At 43.9% G+C, this 18,363-nt stretch overlaps 2 protein-coding genes and 1 long non-coding RNA gene across 4 annotated transcripts in view; 1 reads left to right on the top strand and 2 right to left on the bottom strand.

Annotated features, from left to right (window-relative positions):
• The window catches only part of LOC147015129 (uncharacterized), a 49,266-nt gene extending 37,035 nt beyond the window's left edge, over nt 1–12,231 (bottom strand). Inside the window, exon 1 of the mRNA XM_085849155.1 lies at nt 11,979–12,231. Within this exon, the coding sequence (XP_085705281.1) occupies nt 11,979–12,071 (93 nt within the window). The 5' untranslated portion in view covers nt 12,072–12,231. The remainder of the gene's footprint in view (nt 1–11,978) is intronic.
• A 105-nt stretch (nt 12,232–12,336) lies between these two features.
• LOC147015128 (uncharacterized) lies at nt 12,337–14,221 on the top strand. The gene is made up of 2 exons (XR_015050220.1): nt 12,337–12,666; nt 12,852–14,221. It is a non-coding gene; the product is annotated as an uncharacterized LOC147015128 (long non-coding RNA).
• The window catches only part of LOC147015126 (thrombospondin-3-like), a 160,180-nt gene continuing 155,750 nt past the window's right edge, over nt 13,934–18,363 (bottom strand). For both annotated transcript variants that reach the window (XR_015050219.1, XM_085849585.1), the window contains exons 22-23: nt 17,949–18,088; nt 13,934–17,443 (exon numbers count right to left, since the gene is read on the bottom strand). Coding sequence is in view for 1 of the 2 variants with exons in the window: in XM_085849585.1 (XP_085705711.1) it covers nt 17,385–17,443; nt 17,949–18,088 (199 nt within the window). In the remaining variant the exon portion in view is untranslated. The remainder of the gene's footprint in view (nt 17,444–17,948; nt 18,089–18,363) is intronic.

Genomic DNA, 18,363 nt, shown 5'->3' with positions numbered 1-18,363 from the left:
ATGGCAGAAGGTACTCAAAGACGTGTCCGTGGAAGTTTTGCTTCAGGTATGGAAACAGGAAAGGGGCCAAACCAGGCAAGCGATGAGAATTTCAATTATGGCTTTGAAAACTTCTGTTCTTCCACTTTTGGGCACACAACATGAGGCCTTGCCATTTGGTGAAGCCAATTAGCCATACCATTGGTAACCAAATGGACAATGCCACTGATTGGCATGTTCTTAAATGAGATCATGGTCGTAAACAGCATATCTTAAAGCACTATGCAGAGTACAATCGGAGTGGACTGAGCTTGTCGAACGGTGCACTAGTCGGGTGGTGTGAGTGCACGTTTGGTGGGGGTTTCAGTGCTTGAGAGCAGCAGTTGAGCCAGGCTTTGCTCAAGTTGTGTCTCTTACCAGATGTATGTCTCTGTTCACTCATACTCCTGTGTTTGGAGTGGAGCGGATCGTCTCGTTGGTGCCTAGTTGCACGTTATTGTGCTGCCATTGAGTACAGTGCCTGTGGGGGCCTTTTCTCCTCTGTGGTTCCAGGGCACACATTCTGCACTTAAGGGCTGGTATGCTGCTTGGCTCCCATGGACTTGAATGCCCACAATCCTTTCCAACTCTTAAATGTGCGGTTGCTGATCTGGACTCGCAGAAAAATAAAATAAAAAACCTCCATCACTCTCTCCTTAATATTTTACATCATTAAACATTTCAATTATTCTTGATGCCTCAAAAGAAACACCGTCTTGATCCACCATGCTAATTATACCCTGATGTGGTTTCCATTTCAGAAACTTGTGAATGGTTAGGTGCAGCATACATGTGTGCCACAGATAAACATCGAAATTGTAGATTTGTGAATTGTAAATGTCCAAACCAACAAATGATAACACAAGTCTGAAGACGACGATGGTTCACGAGCGGTGTTTGACGATGTAGATTGTTTCAGAAGTCAAGGATGAGACAATGTGATAATGTTTGACCAAGTTATAAAAATGATCAACATGATGTGGTACGAGTGACAAGTTATTAGCTGCAAAATGTCGGAAACCCGGTTTCGTTCAACAACTTTCAAAATTTGACCTTTGCATAACCTTTAAAGGTCACAAAACAATGCTGTGGACATTAAAATAAGGAAACAGGATACGTGCTATAGCTTAATGGAGATAGTTCATCGAAGAAGGTCAAAAACCCGGTTTGATTCCCACAACTTTGAAAATTTGACTTTTGTGAACTTTAAAGGTCAAAGGTCAAGGATTATGACCTTTGGTGCAAAAATTCCTCTGGAACATTCCAGGAACAATATAACGTCATATAGGCTATATGGCATTTCACACTCCTCGGATTAACCATACTTTGATGAAATCAGTGTAAAAACAAACTTGAAGGTGGCGCCATGGGCAAGGTGTTCGAGATAGAGCAAAATGGTTTCAAGACTTTAGGTGGGGAATGACGTCAAGATTATGCATAAAAAAATATTGTCATCCTAGCTCTCAAAGTTTGGGCGGTCGTCTGCTTTTTATGTCAAAATTCGCAATTTTCTAAGTTCGTGACCTTGTGACCTTGACACGAAAATGAAAAATCGAGCTCCGTGGGGCTATGCAGGTGCCAATGGGCTAACCAAATACTGAAACCACTGTCAGATTCGACAAACCCCCTCGGAGAAGATGTAACTTGAAATCGGCTACCCCTAGAAACATGTTTTTTGGGCGTGGCTCAGCCCATAATGGGCGCACTACGCCCATTCTCATGATAACACAACTAGATCATGATATAAACCTCCCACCAAAATTTTCGGGATAAACAGACAGACAGACAGACAGACAGACATAACGAATATAGTGGTCACTTACTGACTCGTGAACCAATTACCAACAACACGACTGCACTCGTATAAATCATAACAAAATTCCAACAGACTGAGAAGGAGAAGGCTCTACCAGTTAGTGGAGTTACAAAAACAAATTGTAAAAGTTTAACTCTTTCGTCCCTCTTTCTGTATGCACATCATGGTCCGTTAATTGTTTTTTTTTTTGAAAAAAACACCTGAATACTGCTTTGAATTTTCGCTATTTTTAAAGAACTACGTTGTTGCTGTTGTTGTTCTAGTACCGAGAAATTAAAATGACAACAGAAATGACACCGAAAATACCTAATTGATATCCATCTTTTTCAACAATATTTAGCAACTCACAGACCCTGATTTTTGGCACAGTTTTGGCACAATATTACTCCACTTTTTCTTTTTTTGTATACCTTGTCGAGGCTCGTATTAGAGCTAACGCACAACGCACATCAAGGGGGACATGAGACAAGAGGGGAGGGAGTGGGAAGGACAAAACAGTGGGGAACAGAGACATTAGGAGATCTGTGGAAGGGAGAGAGTTGGGGCGGGGAACATGGGGAATACAAGATGGACATTACAGGGACTTTCAGGAAGGAAAGCAGGGAATTTGAAGGAAGTAGGTTTGGGGTGGACTAACGGGGGTAGAAAAGATCGAGGTTTTGGATGGGGGAAGATAAAAGGTGGTGGTGAACAACTGTTTTGAAGGCCTGGAGGGAAGAATGGGAATGAATAGAGTGAGGGAGTTTATTCCAAAGACGGGAAAAAAGAGGAGTGAAAGAGTGAAGGTGAGCAGTAATTCGTGATTTTGGTAGTTTTACCAGAAGGGGGTTGTTGTCGGACCTTGAGCGCCCTGCGGAAATGTGGTGGGGACAAACCACAGAGAGCAGGGGGGGCGATGCTGGAGAGGAGACGATAGAAGACAGAAAGACCACTGACCTGCCTGCGGTGAATGAGTGAGAGGCCCAGAGACTCAGCCTTATTGCGGGAGATGCCAATGATCTGAAATGCCTTGGTTTCTGTAGCGTGAAGCCGAGAAAGGTGGGAGGCAGGAGCACCGGCCCAGAAGGGAGAGCAGTACTCCATCAGGCTGCGGACAAAAGCTTTGCAAGTGGTCAGGAGCTCAGATGGGCCGAGGAAGAGCTTTGCATGACGGAGGATTCCCAGTCGGCGACTGGCTTTGGAGGCGAGGTTTGAAATGTGGCTTTCCCAGGAAAGGTCATGGCAGATAGTGAGACCCAGAAGCTTGAAAGAAAAGACTTCTTCCAGAGGATTGTTGAGAAAGTGGATGGGGGAGGTTCTAAACGGTCCTTTCGAAGAGACATCGTGAGAGTGTGAGATTTGTCCGGATTGAAAGACATGTTCCACGTGTTGGATCAGTTTGTGATTTTACCCAGATCTGCAGTGAGCGAAGAAGCTGCTGCTTGCCAGTCTGAGGGATGACAGATGGTACGGCAGAGCGTGGAGTCATCAGCGAAGAGATAAATTGAGGATTTTCGAGAGAGTCGGAGAGATCATTGATGAAAACCAGAAAAAAGAACAGGGCCCAGAACACTACCTTGAGGAACTCCAGCCTGGACAGGAAGAGGGGATGAAAAAACTCCATTTAGGGCCACATGTTGACTGCGACAGGAGAGGAAGTCTGTGAGCCATGAGTGGAGATGGCCTTGGATACCATAGGAAGAGAGTTTGGTGAGCAGGGCAGGGTGCCACACTGTCAAAAGCACGTGATATGTCCAGGGATACGGCTCGGATTTCCTGTCTGGTATTGAGGACCTCCATCCATTGTTGGGAGAGCAGAAGCAGAATATCCAAGGGAGAGTGACCTGGTCTGAAACCAAATTGATTATCAGAAATCAAGCCATTGGAGAAGAGGAAGCATTTGATGTCTGAAGCGATGATGGATTCTATAACCTTGCTGATGATTGGGAGAAGGCTGATTGGTCTGTAGTTGCAGGGATCTGTTTTTGCACCTTTTTATGCAGGGCAGCGATGTTTGCTGATTTCCAAGCAGATGGCAGATGACCTTGAGCAAATGAGAGGGTGATAGAACAGAGGGAGGGTGAGCAAGAGCAGAAGAGCAGGCTTTGAGGACACATGGGCTGATGCCGTCTGGACCGGTTGCAGAATCTGAGTCGAGGTTTGACAGCAAGCTCTCCACCTTGTCAGGAGAAAAGGACACAGAGTCCAGGGACAGTTGGGTGCGACTGGGTAAGGTGGGTGGAGAAAGCGATGGGTTTTGGACACAAGATTTAGCTGCAAACACCGAGTTTAGGTATTCAGCTTTATCACGTGCGGTATCAGCAGTGTGGCCTTTTGAGGTAAGGGAGGGGATGGAGGGGGAACAAACACCAGAAAGAGATTTGATTCAACACCACCAAGATTTTGAAGAGGGAGAGAGGTTTGAGAGTTCAGACTTGAGATTAGAAAGATGTTGTTTTCTGGCTTTCCTGAGGGTAGATACACACTTGTTCCGAGCTTTATGGAAGGAACTGAGATTACCTTCAGTTGGGTTTACTTTCCATGAGGCAAAGGCAAGTTGTTTCAGGACAACCGCCTCACCACAAGCTTCAGTGAACCAAGGGCAGGAGGAAGGGCAGGACAACTGAAGACGAGAGGGGATAAATCTGTGCATGAGGGAGAGCAAGTTTCTTTGAAAGAATTCCCAGGATGAGTTGATGTTGGAGAAAGTAGCGATAGGAGACCAGTCTATAAGTTTGATGGTTGCTTGGAGACCCTGCCAGTCGACTTGAGTGAAATGCCAGACTCGACGGCGGTGAGCTGGTTCTCTGATAATAGCCAGAGAGATGTCCACTTTGACAAAGACGTGGTCAGAAGAACCGATTGGAGCGGAGGAAGAGGAGCAGATATTGTCAGGGAAGTTTGTCAAAATCAGATCCAGAAGAGATGGAGTACCATTGGTTGAGATCCGCGTCGGGAAGTTGACCGATTGAATCAGTCCTATTGAGTTGCAGAAAGCTTTTGCTGAGGTGCCATGACAGGTGAGAGAGGTACCCACACCTAGCGAACTGGCATGATGACAATTGAAGTTGCCACATATGAGAAAGAGAGAGTTTGGATGAGAAGATAGAAGATGGTCCATGTTTTCAGATAGTGAGGTGTAGATGGAATCATCACTGTTTGGTGGACGGTACAGTACACATATAAACATGAGGTTGGAGTGGAGAGGAAGCCGTAGCCAGAGGTATTCCTGGGGGTGTGGGGGAGTGAGGGCAGTACATGGAGAGTGAGGAACAGAGTCTTTGATGAAGAGAGCAACTCCTCCACCAGGACGAGGTGGACGAGGTCTGTCAAACCGGAGGAGGGAGTAACGAGGGAGAGATACTTGGGAGTCAGACACGTCTTGGGGGAGGAAAGTTTCTGTTCGGCAGATTATGTCTGGTTTGTCAGTGGCAACCTGTATGGAAAGATCTGAAAGGTTTGAGCGAAGGCCCCGGATATTTGAGCTCCACACTTCTAATTAAGAGGGAGGGGAGGAGGCTTTTGGTGCAGGGGGTGGGGGAGGGGGAGGGTAAGACAAGGGATGAGGGGGTAGGTAAGGAGGGTTGTTGAAAGAGTGTGGGGGATTGCACAATAGCTAGTGTAGGGGGCCGGATGAGGGGGAGAAAAGACTATGTGGTACTGGGGGAGAGGGGGTACAAGAAAGGGGGAAGAAGGCAGTTGAGGAATTGAGGAGGTGGAGTGAAGAGATGGAGGTGAAAGGGCAGTGGAAGGAGGCAGCTTTGTGGATGGATGAGAGGGGGGGGACTTTGAGAAGGATGAGTGAGGGGGATGAATGGTGGGGGAAAGGTGTGGGGGGAGTTTTTGAGAGGTGAAAAGGATGCTTGGAGGGAGAAGAGTGAGATGGTTGCTTTGAGAGTGAAGGGTGAGAGGGGTGAGTTGGCACTGAAGTTGGAAAAAAAGAATGGTTGATGGAAAGCGAACATTTATAGCAAACTGGGGTTTTAAAATTTTTTAGGTCAGAGATGCGATTTAACACAATTCTTGATGGATGCAATAAAGGCGAATCCAGAGAATGGAGAGAAAAAAACGCTGTTACAGTTGGATTTTTTGGCAAGGTATGAAGGAAAGGTCGAATCGAGAGCAGTCTGTTTAAATAGCAGAACATTAGTGCATTCTGATACAGTAAAGAGTACCACACTTGTGAGAGAGGAAGATGAAGCATGATAAGAGATCGTTTTTATTATTATTTTTAATGTTTGAGAGAGTTTTCAACAGATTAGGTCATGTAAGTGTTGTAGAAAAAAAAAATCGAGGAAGAAGAAGAAGAAGAGGAGGAGACGAAGAAAAAGATGAGATGAAGAAGAAGAAGAATCAAGAGTCGTGAGTGAGGAAGGAGAAAGATCGCGTTTTTTTTGTTTGTTTTTGTTTTTGATTTAGCATAAGAAATAGAGTGATTCGTTGAGAGGGAAGGGGGACGTTAAGAAAGTGGGGAAGATAGAGATTGAAGGTAATGGGGAGAAAAAAACAAAACACGATCGTACAGGAAGGCCTCAAGCCTCAAGGATAGGCCTCAAGCGTCCGGTATGACAAAGTCGACAAAATCTCACAAAATAGCACGATTATTGAAACAAAACCGAACTAGGAACACACAGTAACATATAAGTGAGAGAATAAACAGTTAAAACGGGACATATAACGACCGGAAACTTAACTTTGAGATCATCAGCAGAGAGCCCTGAAGGAGACCTGTTGACGTTCCAAACCCGGAACCAGAAGTCCACTTCAAATCATAAGCATAATTAAACACTCAAAGCACTTTTACCTCCACCACAAAAGGTGAAGGAGGTTATGTTTTTACGTCTGTGTGTCTGTGTCTGTGTGTCTGTGTCTGTGTGTGTCTGTGCAGACAATATCTCAAAAAGTTGTGGACGGATTCGGATGACATTTTGTGGACATGTTGGGTGTGACAAGGACGAATCGATTCGATTTTGGTGAAGATCTGGATGCGGATCCGGATCCGAGAAATATTTAATTTTAAAAGTGATTTTTCACCATTGAGAGATAGGGCCAAAAACGATATAGTCCTGTGTATAGCATGATATTTCAAACATGTATTGGGCCCGACGTGTTCTCGTGGATCAGGTATTACATGGCGCTCTACCAAGTGCCCTTCCAGTCTTAAATGTAATTGTTGCAGATTTTACATTAAAAAATTTTGAAACGCTATGCAACATTAGGTAGACTTCCCTACCTCGTCATAGATTTAGTGTTTAAAGTGGAAACAAGAAAAATAACAATCAGAGATTGCAGACCCTCATCAGGACTTGTTGTATGTGTAGTTTTGTGTGGTGTTTGTGTACTGGTGTGTTACGTAATTAATAAGAGACATCATTAGAATTGCCACTTTATAACTGCTGGCAGTGATGACCGGGTACCAAGACGTCCCGCTTTAATTGGACACCTGACCTTGACCCTGATCGATGATGTTTTTTTTTAATTATTCTTCAATTGAATTTAGAATGGGATTAAAATAAATTCAACACAAATCAAATGGAAGACAAAATAGGTACATTCCTGCATTGGAGTAATCAGAAGGAACCCAAATGAGCAAAAAGCAAAGATGAAGTCATCAGGAGGAACTTGGATAGGATTCACATTTCAGCTGCTACTCTTCTATCCTCAAACCCAACCAGACACAGCCTCACTCAAAAAAAACAAAAAAACAAAGAGAACCCTGATCAAAAAAATTTAAATAACTCTGGCTGCGAGACCATGTGTCCGATCAGGTTGAATCTAAAACCTGTATTCCCGATCATTACTGGATCATAATTGTGAAGTGTCACTTCGATTTATGAAGCGGTTTGAGAGAAAATATTATTTAATATTTTTCTTCAATCCAACATGGCTGCCAAACCAACATGACCGATAAATTATTCCTTTACAAACCTGTACACCGATGGTTTGGGGAACATTTGTGTGAAGTTTCCCCTCAATCTGTCCAGTCGTTCTAGAGTCTAGGCTCCAGAGAGTAAGATTTTTATAGGTTTTGGGGTAAATCCAATATGGCTGCCAAACCATGTGACCTATGGCATCATATTTGTGAAGCTTTTGTTCCTCATTGATAAGCGGTCATACATGTAAAGTTCCACGTCGATCTGTTCAGCGACTTCAAAGAAGAAGATTTTTGAAGGTATATTTTTTAAAACACTCGAAGATAACCCGCGCAAAGCACGTCATAACACGATTGTGACGCTGTGGTATATCGCGGAATGAGTGCCTGTTATCGAAAAAAGCAGAGCATACTAATCTTAACTCAGTCCACTGCAAACGATGTTATCCGTGAAGTAGAAGCTGTCGTTGGGTTGACTTAGTTGTGGCAGTGTTTTGATACACTCCATCAATTGCAACACGCGACAACGCCACATCCAACTGACCGTGTGGGAAGATGGGAATGCTCACATGAATCCCTACAAAAGTGAGAGTTTGTCCCTGGCTCTTGTTGATGGTCATCGCATACGCTGGTCGTATTGGGAATTGGCATCGTCATAGATCAAAAGGCAGTCCTGAGTCCGATGGGGAAAGATTTATTGTGTGAATGAAGACCTATCTACCTGTCTTTTTGCCGGTCATGATCTCGGCCTCGATCAGCCAGCTTCCAAGGCTGATTATACACAGTCTCGTTCCGTTCAGTAATCCATGAGGCCGGTCTAAATTTCTGAGCAGTATTATTGGGGTGGACACTCGAAGACAGAGTTTATGTGGTGGTAAGCCCACTGGTGTTAATGAGTTTAAGAACTCCGTCACACAGAGGTACGTCTGTCCTGGATCAGACACGCTGTCAGCATTGAGATATGTCTACGTTCACCAGACTTTATCGTTTCTCTCCCCTCCTCCCTCCCTCTCTCTTTCCCCTCCCCCTCCCTCCCTCTCTCCCCTCCCCCTCCCTCCCTCTCTCTTTCCCCTCCCCTCCCTCCCTCTCTCTTTCCCCTCCCCTCCCTCCCTCTCTCTTTCCCCTCCCCCTCCCTCCCTCTCTCTTTCCCCTCCCCTTCCCTCTCTCTCTCTTCCCCCCACCCTTCCTCTCTCTTTCCCCTCCCCCTGCCTCCCTCTCTTTCTCCTCCCCCTCCCTCTCTCTCTTCCCCCACCCTTCCTCTCTCTTTCCCCTCCCCTCCATCCCTCTCCCCCCACTCTCTCTCTCCCCCCCCCACTCTCTCTTCTCTGCCCCTCTCTCTCTCCTCCCTCCCCTCTCTCCTCCCTCCCTCTTTCTCCTCCCTCCCTCTCTCGCTTTACCTCTCCCCTCCCTCCCTCTCCTCTCCCCTCCCTCTCTCCCTCCCCTCTCTTTCTCCGCTCCCTCTTCTAAAACCTAGTGGTGCCTTGTAGAGTCTGTCTCTGCTGTATGCTCCCCTTCCATTCCTTCCCTCTCTTCTGTGTTTGCTTCCAAATATTGTGTCCCCAACACCTCACTCTCAGTCCCCATCCTTCCCTGTCGTACCCAACTGCTCCTGGGCTCGATGTTTGTTTGCACCTGAGGAGAAGAAGCTTATTTTAACCCTCGACTGTGCAACTGGACCAGGCAGCATCAGCTCACATTTCCTAAAAAATTGCTCGAGTGCTCTTGCACATCTTCTTTCTGCTCTTCACTCTCATTGCCAATGTGTGGCACTCAATGGAATCCTTTCATCGTCTCTCCCTGTCAATGCTCGAGTACCCAAAAGCAGCGTTCTCGGCCCGGTCTTATTCCTGATCTTCATCAATGATCTCTCTGACTCTCTGGAAAATCCCCTTTATCTATTTTCTGTTGACTCCTCCCTTTGCCGTGACATCCATCATCCTTCAAATAGGCACGCTGCAGCTTCTTCCCACTCTTCGGACATTGATAAAATTACAAGCTGGTCAAACACTTGAAATGTGTCTTTCAACCTGACAAATCTCACACTCTTACTATCTCTTCGAAAGGAAAATCTGGCTAACCGCTTCCCCCCCCAAAAAAAACCCCCATATACTTTCTTAATCTTCTTGAGGAAGTTCAGTCATTCAAATTCCTGGGTCTCACTATCAGCCATGATATTTCTTGGGAAAACCACATTTCAAAGTCGGCCTCCAAAGCCAGCCGCCGACTGGGTATCCTCCATCTCGCACAAAGTCCTTATTTGGTACACCTGAACTATCCACCAGCAAGAGCTTCATTCACAGCTTGAAGGAGTACTGGTCTCCCCTCTGGGCTGGCTCCCCTGCCTCACACTTTGCTCAACCTGATGCCGTGGAAACCAAAGCTTTCAAGATTATTGGAATCCCCCACGATGAAGCTGAGTCTATGGACCAAGAGAAGTTGGTTGTCTCGTTATCTTCTATCACCTCCTTTCTGGTGTTGCACACTGTGCTGTTTTCATGCTTTGTTCCCCCCCCCCCCGAACAGGTTTTTGCAGGGCTCACATGGTCCACCATCACCCTCCTGGTTAAACGACCTAAATCCAGGATCACTGCTCACCTCCACTCATTTGTTCCTCTCTTTTTTTCCACCTGTGCAACCAACTTCCACATTCTTTTCAATCTCATTCTTCCCTCCAGGTCTTCAAGACAGCTGTTCACCACCATCTCAGATCATCCCCAATCCAAAACCATGATCTTATCTTGCCCACCCAATGCATCCTTTCCTGTCCCCCCACCCCCACCACCCCATTCTTCCCCACACCCATTGTTTGTCTTGGTCTCCCTCTACCTTGGCCTTCAATCCTGCTGTTGGTGTCCCCCCCTAATAGTGTTCCTTTTGTCCTGATCCGTTCAGTGTCCTGATGGTACAAGCAGTTCCAAGAGCCTCAACGATGAGAACAAAAAGACATCTCATTGGCTGAGCACTTAATTTCACACAATTGTGTGACCGATTTATATTGCATCGTCCATGTAAAAGGGCTCTCATCCTTCAGAACTAGTATAGTAAAAGGAGGTAACATGAGCTCGTGAGTAGAGTGAATGCAGAGTGCAGTAATGGCTGAGTAAAGACCACACCAATAGTTCATCTCTTCATTAGTTCATAAGAGGAGAACATGAACACTGAGAATGAATGGTGAAATATATATATATATATATATATATATATATATATATATATATATATATATATATATATATATATATATATATGTATATATATATATATATATATATATATTTCTGGGGACAATTTACGCTTAAAATAAAGATTTACAAGAAAATAACGAAACAAACAAACTTGGAAAACTACATTCCTGCCAAATGCCTTCCTTCAGTTCTCTCTCTTTCTCTCTTTCTCTCTTTCTCTCTTTCTCTCTTTCTCTCTTTCTCTCTTTCTCTCTTTCTCTCTTTCTCTCTTTCTCTCTTTCTCTCTTTCTCTCTTTCTCTCTTTCTCTCTTTCTCTCTTTCTCTCTCTCTCTCTCTCTCTCTCTCTGTCTCTCTCTCTCTCTCTCTCTCTCTCTCTCTCTCTCTCTCTCTCTCTCTCTCTCTCTCTCTCTCTCTCTCTACCTTCTTGACCTCCTTGACCGACATCTCAAAGGCATGCCCCCTTCTCAACCCCTCAACCCTCTGGCGTCTACTTTACCCTATCCTTCCTTGCTATCACTCTCCTTTATCCTCAGTCTTAATTCTATTAAACATCTCTCTATCTCCGAGTTAATTAGTCGATGAAGCACGGCATAGCCGCATAGGCCATGCAGTCCCTTCTCTCCTGTGCTGAATCCACTCTCAGTACACCAAGTGCTCTCTCTCTCTCCTGTGCGGTATGTGTTTTTGGTTGTCGTGCGGGGAGTGAGGGAAGGATGTAGAAGGAAATGAGCAGGAGAGGTAAGGGGGAAGGGTAGGATAAATTCGAGGAATATTGATGGAGGGGAAGGGTGAGGAGTTAGGTATCAGATGAGACACCACCCTCAACAAACATTGAAACAAGGCCTAAAGGGGCTTTATATATATATATATATATATATATATATATATATATATATATATATATATATAATTTTAATTTTAACTTTTTTCATTTGAAAATTATTTTTGGAGGGGGTGGGCAGTTGGTTGAGGATACAATAAACACAGGTGACGTGTTAACACTGAACAAGACCCTCACATAGAAACAGAACATCTTGATATCTCATCGGCGCAGCACATGTACACGACACACCAACTGATCATACCCATTCAGCCATAGTCTACCTACCATTGCTGCCCACATCCCTGCATTCCTCTCCGTCCATACCCGTTGCTTCGAGATACCAATCCAATTCCATGTTAAATCGACCTTCCCTGCCATGACCACCCTTACAGGAAAGACTGTGATATACCCTCACCTTGCTGATATAACAGGAATTTCCCCCCTTTTTGTCTGTTTATTTATTTATTCCTCCCCCACTCCACTCCGTTTATCTACTCTCCTCTGCAGATTTTGCTCTCCTCACCCCCTTCCAATGCCCTCTTCAATGCTCATCACCCATCCTTCTCCTCCCATTTCCTTTTCTCCGCCCCTTTTCCTCTCTTCCCTCCTTTTTTTCCCCCTTTGCCCTCCCAGTCTCGTTGCTTTTTCCGTCGCCATGATAGCACGAGTTCGCTTCAGACCGCCCGTACGAGTGATGTCCTCAGCATGGCTTTGCGTGGCATGCTGTACTCTTTCAAGCTGTTTCTCCCACCCAAGAAGCCATGCAACAATTAGTGGCGGCGCCTTGGGTACTTGAAGCGCATTCAACGTTATCTCTGAGTGGGACGATCATTTTTAAACTTTTCATTTATACCTGCTGAGCGTCGAATATGGTGAATGGTGGAAGAGCATGCTTTTTAACCCACCTTGGGTTTATCGTGCTGGCACAGTTTGTTCGAACATCTCAAAGTTACTCCAACAGCGCCTAGTAATGGTGAGTGATTACAATGAGCCAGGGCGGGTGGGTTGCAAAGGATGACGAGTGGTGCCGAATAACGAATATATATTCATGAGGAAGATCCCAGGTGGATCCCAACTTGTGCTCTTCAACATTCTGGATAGACCCCACCCAACATGTACTCCCAGGATTTCGCACTGACCCCAACATGTGCTTCCCAGGATTCCACATGGACCGCAACATGTGCTTCCCAGGATTCCACATGGACCGCAACATGTGCTTCCCAGAATCCCACATGGAACCCAACAGACTTCCCAGCTGGACCCTTCACGGACCCCAAAACAATTTGCGGCTGGATCCCACATGGACTCTAACAAGCACTTCCCAGGATCTCACACAGACCCCAACACACCCTACCTAGGGAACCTGAACGGACCCAAGTACTTCTTTCTCAAGATCCTCCATGGACTCCAAAATTTCCTTGCCAGGATCTTGCTTGGAGCCCAGCATGCTCTTCCCAGGATCATACATTGAAAACAATACACACTTCCCAGGATCCCGCACAGACCCACCGAGGATCTCCAAACACGTTTTTCCCTGGACTCTGGCTGGTAACAGAACAGTTCGCCAATATCGCAGCAGTGACGAGTGAAAAAGAATTGTTGGTCTCTGGCTCATCGTCAAAGCTTTAGTTATTAACAGTGCGTTACTTCGGCTTCAGGAAATGTAGGTTTTGCACTAATTTCCTCGGACAATGAAGAAAGAAGTGCTGGTTTGCAGGACATTCTATCTATAGTCTTACAAGCTACTGGCAAACTTGATCACATGGGCAAAGCACCAGCATTACAAAGCTTCTGGTTATTTTTTTAACAGTTGCATGGACCGGCTATATCCGCGTATTACAGAGCGAGACATCTTCGGGCTTTCGCGCTCCGCGGACAGGTCGCGGCCTGTGCAGTGTTGTTGACAAGCAATCCCATATTGCACGAGTCCCGGCCTGTCTGCGCCGCCGCCAACACTCCTGCAGTCGCCCACCCCACTCTCTGTCCTCCCCTCACCCACCTCGACCATGCTCCCCAGTACATACACGTGACACATGCGTTTGCTCGGCACAGCTAAGGCTTTGCCATTTTGTTTACCTGTGTCACACGTGGCCTAATGTTGTTTGGACTATTCTGAAGGTAATCTTGGAGCTGTGGGTAAAGATCAGAAGGTGGTGCTTGGAGCCACTGGGCTCGCAACGTCCCCTTCTTAAGCCTTTCCTGCCACTACAAAACAAAGGCTGTGAATTGTACTTTGTAAATTTAAGTTTTGGGTTCGTTTTTATCAGTCAGCAGAGTACAGAGAAACTGAAACATGGTAACGAAAGCATTTCACTGTATTTCAATAGGATTTTTGACATTAGTATGACAAAACATCTCATTCGCATTAAAAGATGCAGAGTAAAAAGTTTTATATTTATGTCATACATTATGAAGAACTGGTCATTCATTTGGATACAAAAGGCAATATTTTCACCAAACTATATTAGACATCTTCGGGCTTTGTATCATATGGAAAAAGAAAATAAAAATGATTCGTATTCAATCAATCACCGTGTATTATGTTACACAACACCCTGATATTGTAAAATGGCACCAACCAAGGCACAGCACACAGCTTTAATCCAATTATCACATTCACCGGTAGAATAGTTTGACAGCTGCATGACATTAATGTTGTTGAACATAAAAAACAAAAGTATTTTTGGTTGCTTTGGGAGATGGCTGTGTGAGATGCAGATTCTCTCGGCACCGCTACCGCAGTTCAACTTGAATGCTTAAAATATATATTTCTTCATCCAAGCATTATGTACAGAGTTCATTACAACTACAGTGTGTGACGGCATGTCCTATAAAATTTGGTGCTTTCATTGTATAGTCAAAGTTGCTTTGGGGTTCATGTATATTTTACGTCTGATGAAGACAATTACATGAAGGAGAATGAGATGAAGGGTATAAAGTAGGCGAGTTGATGTTAGAGAGTTGCAAAATACGAAAAGAAATAAAGGTAGGGGCTGGGGGTTGTCAGGGGTGAGGATCAAAGTGGTCCATTTTATATACCGATATGTAAACGGCCTTTGCCATCATTTTCCATTGTGACTTAATTGAGCATGTAGTTACCAGCATCATTTGAGGGTAAGTGTTGACAACATCTCCCAGCCGTAAGTTCACCAAACTATTGAGCACTGCTCATCCATTGGGGTTTATATCGAAATTTGGAGTGGGAAAGCTTTCAGTTTCAATAAATGAGTCAAACCAATTAAAAGATCTTCCAGCATTCGTGTGTGCGATGCTGTTTGTGTGCGTTTTGGAAGACGCATCGACGCATGCTTAAGTGGTGTCTTAGCACATCTTGCGAGCAAAAACTGCAAAATGCTCCAAAAACAAACGGCCCTCATCCGAGAGGAATCTAATGTCGGTGGGCTCAGTGGCAGTGTAAAAGAACAACCAAGTGAAATCGCAAGTAAAAAGGCTTTCTGGTCAGTGATGCTGCCCCTGGATATGTATTTGACTGTTGTACGCTACTCGTATAGTGCCCTGAAGAAGGCAACTCTGTTTGACCGAAACATCAATCCTGAGCCTTTGTCTTCTTGGAAAATTTAAGTCTGCTGGTGGGTCTCGACACTTCGATCAGCCTGGTTATCCATTTATTCTGCTACTGCAATTGATTGTTACATCAAGCTTTCTGCTGTAACAGAGGGGTTAAAAAAAAAACAGGGAAAGAAAGAAAATGCTTCGAATATTTATCAGATAAATGTAACATAGAAAAATAATGGACAGTTTTTCTGGCACAATAAGATATACAAAAAATTATCATTATCCCCCGCCGCGTGGCGGAAGGGGGATATTGTTTTTAGAATGCAATGGCCTGGTGAGAAACCTGTAATGTGGATGGGCTTAACTCTCATTCGCTCCAAACCAAACATTCCTTTGGAGGAGGAGAGAGATCAGAGTGTGCAGTGGCCATTTACAACCTGATCAATGTACCTTTAAGTGATACCATTGTGCGCAAATAACCAAAATCATCAATAGGACTTGGTAATTTTTTTTTTGTAACTGAGAAGTAATAACCTGCCGTGAAAATGGTCATTCGTAAGAGCATGAAGTAGAACTGTGTAAAATCATCAACTGTTTGTAAAACGAGATAACAAACCTGCTATTCTACAAAATATACCAACCATACAATGCTAGATTTATAATAATAATAATAATAATAATAATAATAATAATAATAATAATAATAACGAGACGCACGCTTTATAACTGCGAGCAGTTAGCCGGGGTCCAGGCTGCTCCCTTTGATCAGACACGTGATCCATAACGTCATTGATATCAAACTTGTTTTCTCCATGCGTAGTCGATCACATTTTTTATATTTCGCATTGATCGGATAAGGTTTATTTCTCGATCTAATGTGGCTGCTAGACCATGTGACCGATGACATCTGAATTTTCAACCTGTATTCCCCATGGCTAGGTGATCATACACTGTATATGAAGTTTCGCACCAATCGATTCAACTGTTCAAGAGAAGGAATTGTTTTAAGGTTTTTGGTAAATCCAGACCACTTGACCGATGACATTTTCGTCACCAAACTTTTATCCCCGTGGGTATTGCATGACATACTTAAAGTTTTGCATCAATTTGTTTAGCAGTTTGAGAGAAAGATTTTTTTTTTAAGTTTTAGGTTAATCCAACATGGCTGCCAGACCATGTGGCCGATGATGTTTAAATTTCCCTACGACTAGTCGATAATATGTATGTAGTTTCACATTGACCTGGTAAGCTGTTCTGGAGAAGAAGATTTTAAAAGGTTTCTTTTCAATAAAATATGGCTGCCAGACTAAGTGATCAATGATGTCATCGATTCAATTCTCTCAACAAATTTCTTAGATCACACACAAAAATTTTGGATGGATTTGATAAGGATTTCGATTCAACCAATTATGGCTGGCATACTACTTCGCCGATGACATGTTCATCATTAAGCTTTATTCCCCATGGTGTACACCTGACATGTGCGAAGGTTCAAGTTTTTTTTGTTGAGCAGTTTCGGAGATGTCCAAAGTTTTCCTTTAATCCAATATAGCTGCCATACCACATGATCTATGACATCAGAGTAATCAAAAAAAAAATCCATGGGTAGTTCCTCCGATGTTGAAAGTTTCGCATCGATCAGACGAGTGGTTTCAGAGAAAACGATTTTAAAAGCGAATAAAAGTGCAAAACACTGGCGGAAATATAATAATAATAATACGAGTTCCCTGACAAGGAAGGAACTTCAACGCAGGAAGAAGCCATTAGGCCTATCAAAGCATAACTATTGATGGGTTGTTTGTTCATGCTCTATCTTTTTTGAAATGCTGATCGTCAATCACAGCAGCAGCACATAGCACATACCATTTTTGAAGTCTTCCGTATGACTCGGCCAGGGTTTGAACCACAAACCTCCCAGACTCAGATCAGACGCTCTATAACCATTACACCACAGTCTGGTAAATTTAAATCTCTGGTTCGCATTTTTGATTGTCTGCTGCTAAAGGAGCAAATTCCTTGGTCGACCGATTTATATACAGCTGGTGAGCTAAGCATTTAAGAACTAAGCGACAAAGGAAAGCAGGGTCTTTAAAAAAAAAAAAGTGGTTGCAGGCCATTCCATTCAATCTCCTGCTCGTTGTTGCACAAGTTACAAGAAGTGTTACACTTTTTAATTTAAAGTGGGTACTGCAGTTGAAACGCTCGGAGAGCAGAAAAATCTTCTGGAAGTGTATCTGCAGAAACGAGACAAATCAGTGCAAAAGTTCATCACATTTGCAAGTACCAATGCAGAGAGTGATATCATGATGTTATTAATTAATACTAATATTTTTAATACTCTTAATATTATTAAACAATGTTAATGAAATATTAATTGTTACGGTTCAACCAAAACATGTTCACACAAGCATCTGTAATTTGGATTGGTGGAGTTAGGGGCCCACAAGGTTCAGTCAGACAAGTTTCATTTTCCCAGAATACAACACACACACAATGGCCGACAGGTTTGTGAAATATATCACGAGCTCTGAGCAGCATGGCCAAAGTGATTGAGGTTACGAGAGAGAAAATAAAACGTGCAGAAGAATTAGTTTGCACTTTAATGGTGTGTGAACAATGGTCTGGCCTACATTTTAAAATGACATTTTAACCTTTCCATTTGATGTGCTTCCAACCACATATTCGTCAGTGGGTCAGTAGGCTAAAACGTGAATGTCAAATGGGTCAACATAAACTTACCGTTGCAACGATAACGCAAGCTGGACCATATGATGTTCTCCTGGGAGAAGCAGAAGACCCCGAGGCGTCCACCTCGCATGGTGGTGTCGATGATCATACCCGAGTCAGCGACTTTAAGTGGCCCTTCAAAGAGCATCACCCTGTACACAGGTATGCACGCACATCCATTCTGTACTGCGTAGGTCAGCATAACTAAATCAGACTTCATGCACATACTACCAAGTTAACCAATCCTGCTCATTCTGTTTCTGGTTAGACATTGTAATCCATGGCACTAATCATCACCAAAATACTTCAAACTCCACGGAAGAGAATAATGCGAGCTCACGAGTCTGAGTCTTGTGAAAAATATTCCAACACATGAAGAAATATCTTTGCAATATATAAAGGTATATTTTGGCTCGTAAAGGTACAG

This window comes from Eptatretus burgeri, chromosome 12 (assembly GCF_056783735.1).
Source record: "Eptatretus burgeri isolate ZD-2024b chromosome 12, Ebu_testis_v1, whole genome shotgun sequence".
NCBI lineage: Eukaryota > Metazoa > Chordata > Myxini > Myxiniformes > Myxinidae > Eptatretus > Eptatretus burgeri.
Note: the sequence above shows the minus strand (reverse complement) of the source record. Positions and strands in the feature narration are given on the sequence as shown.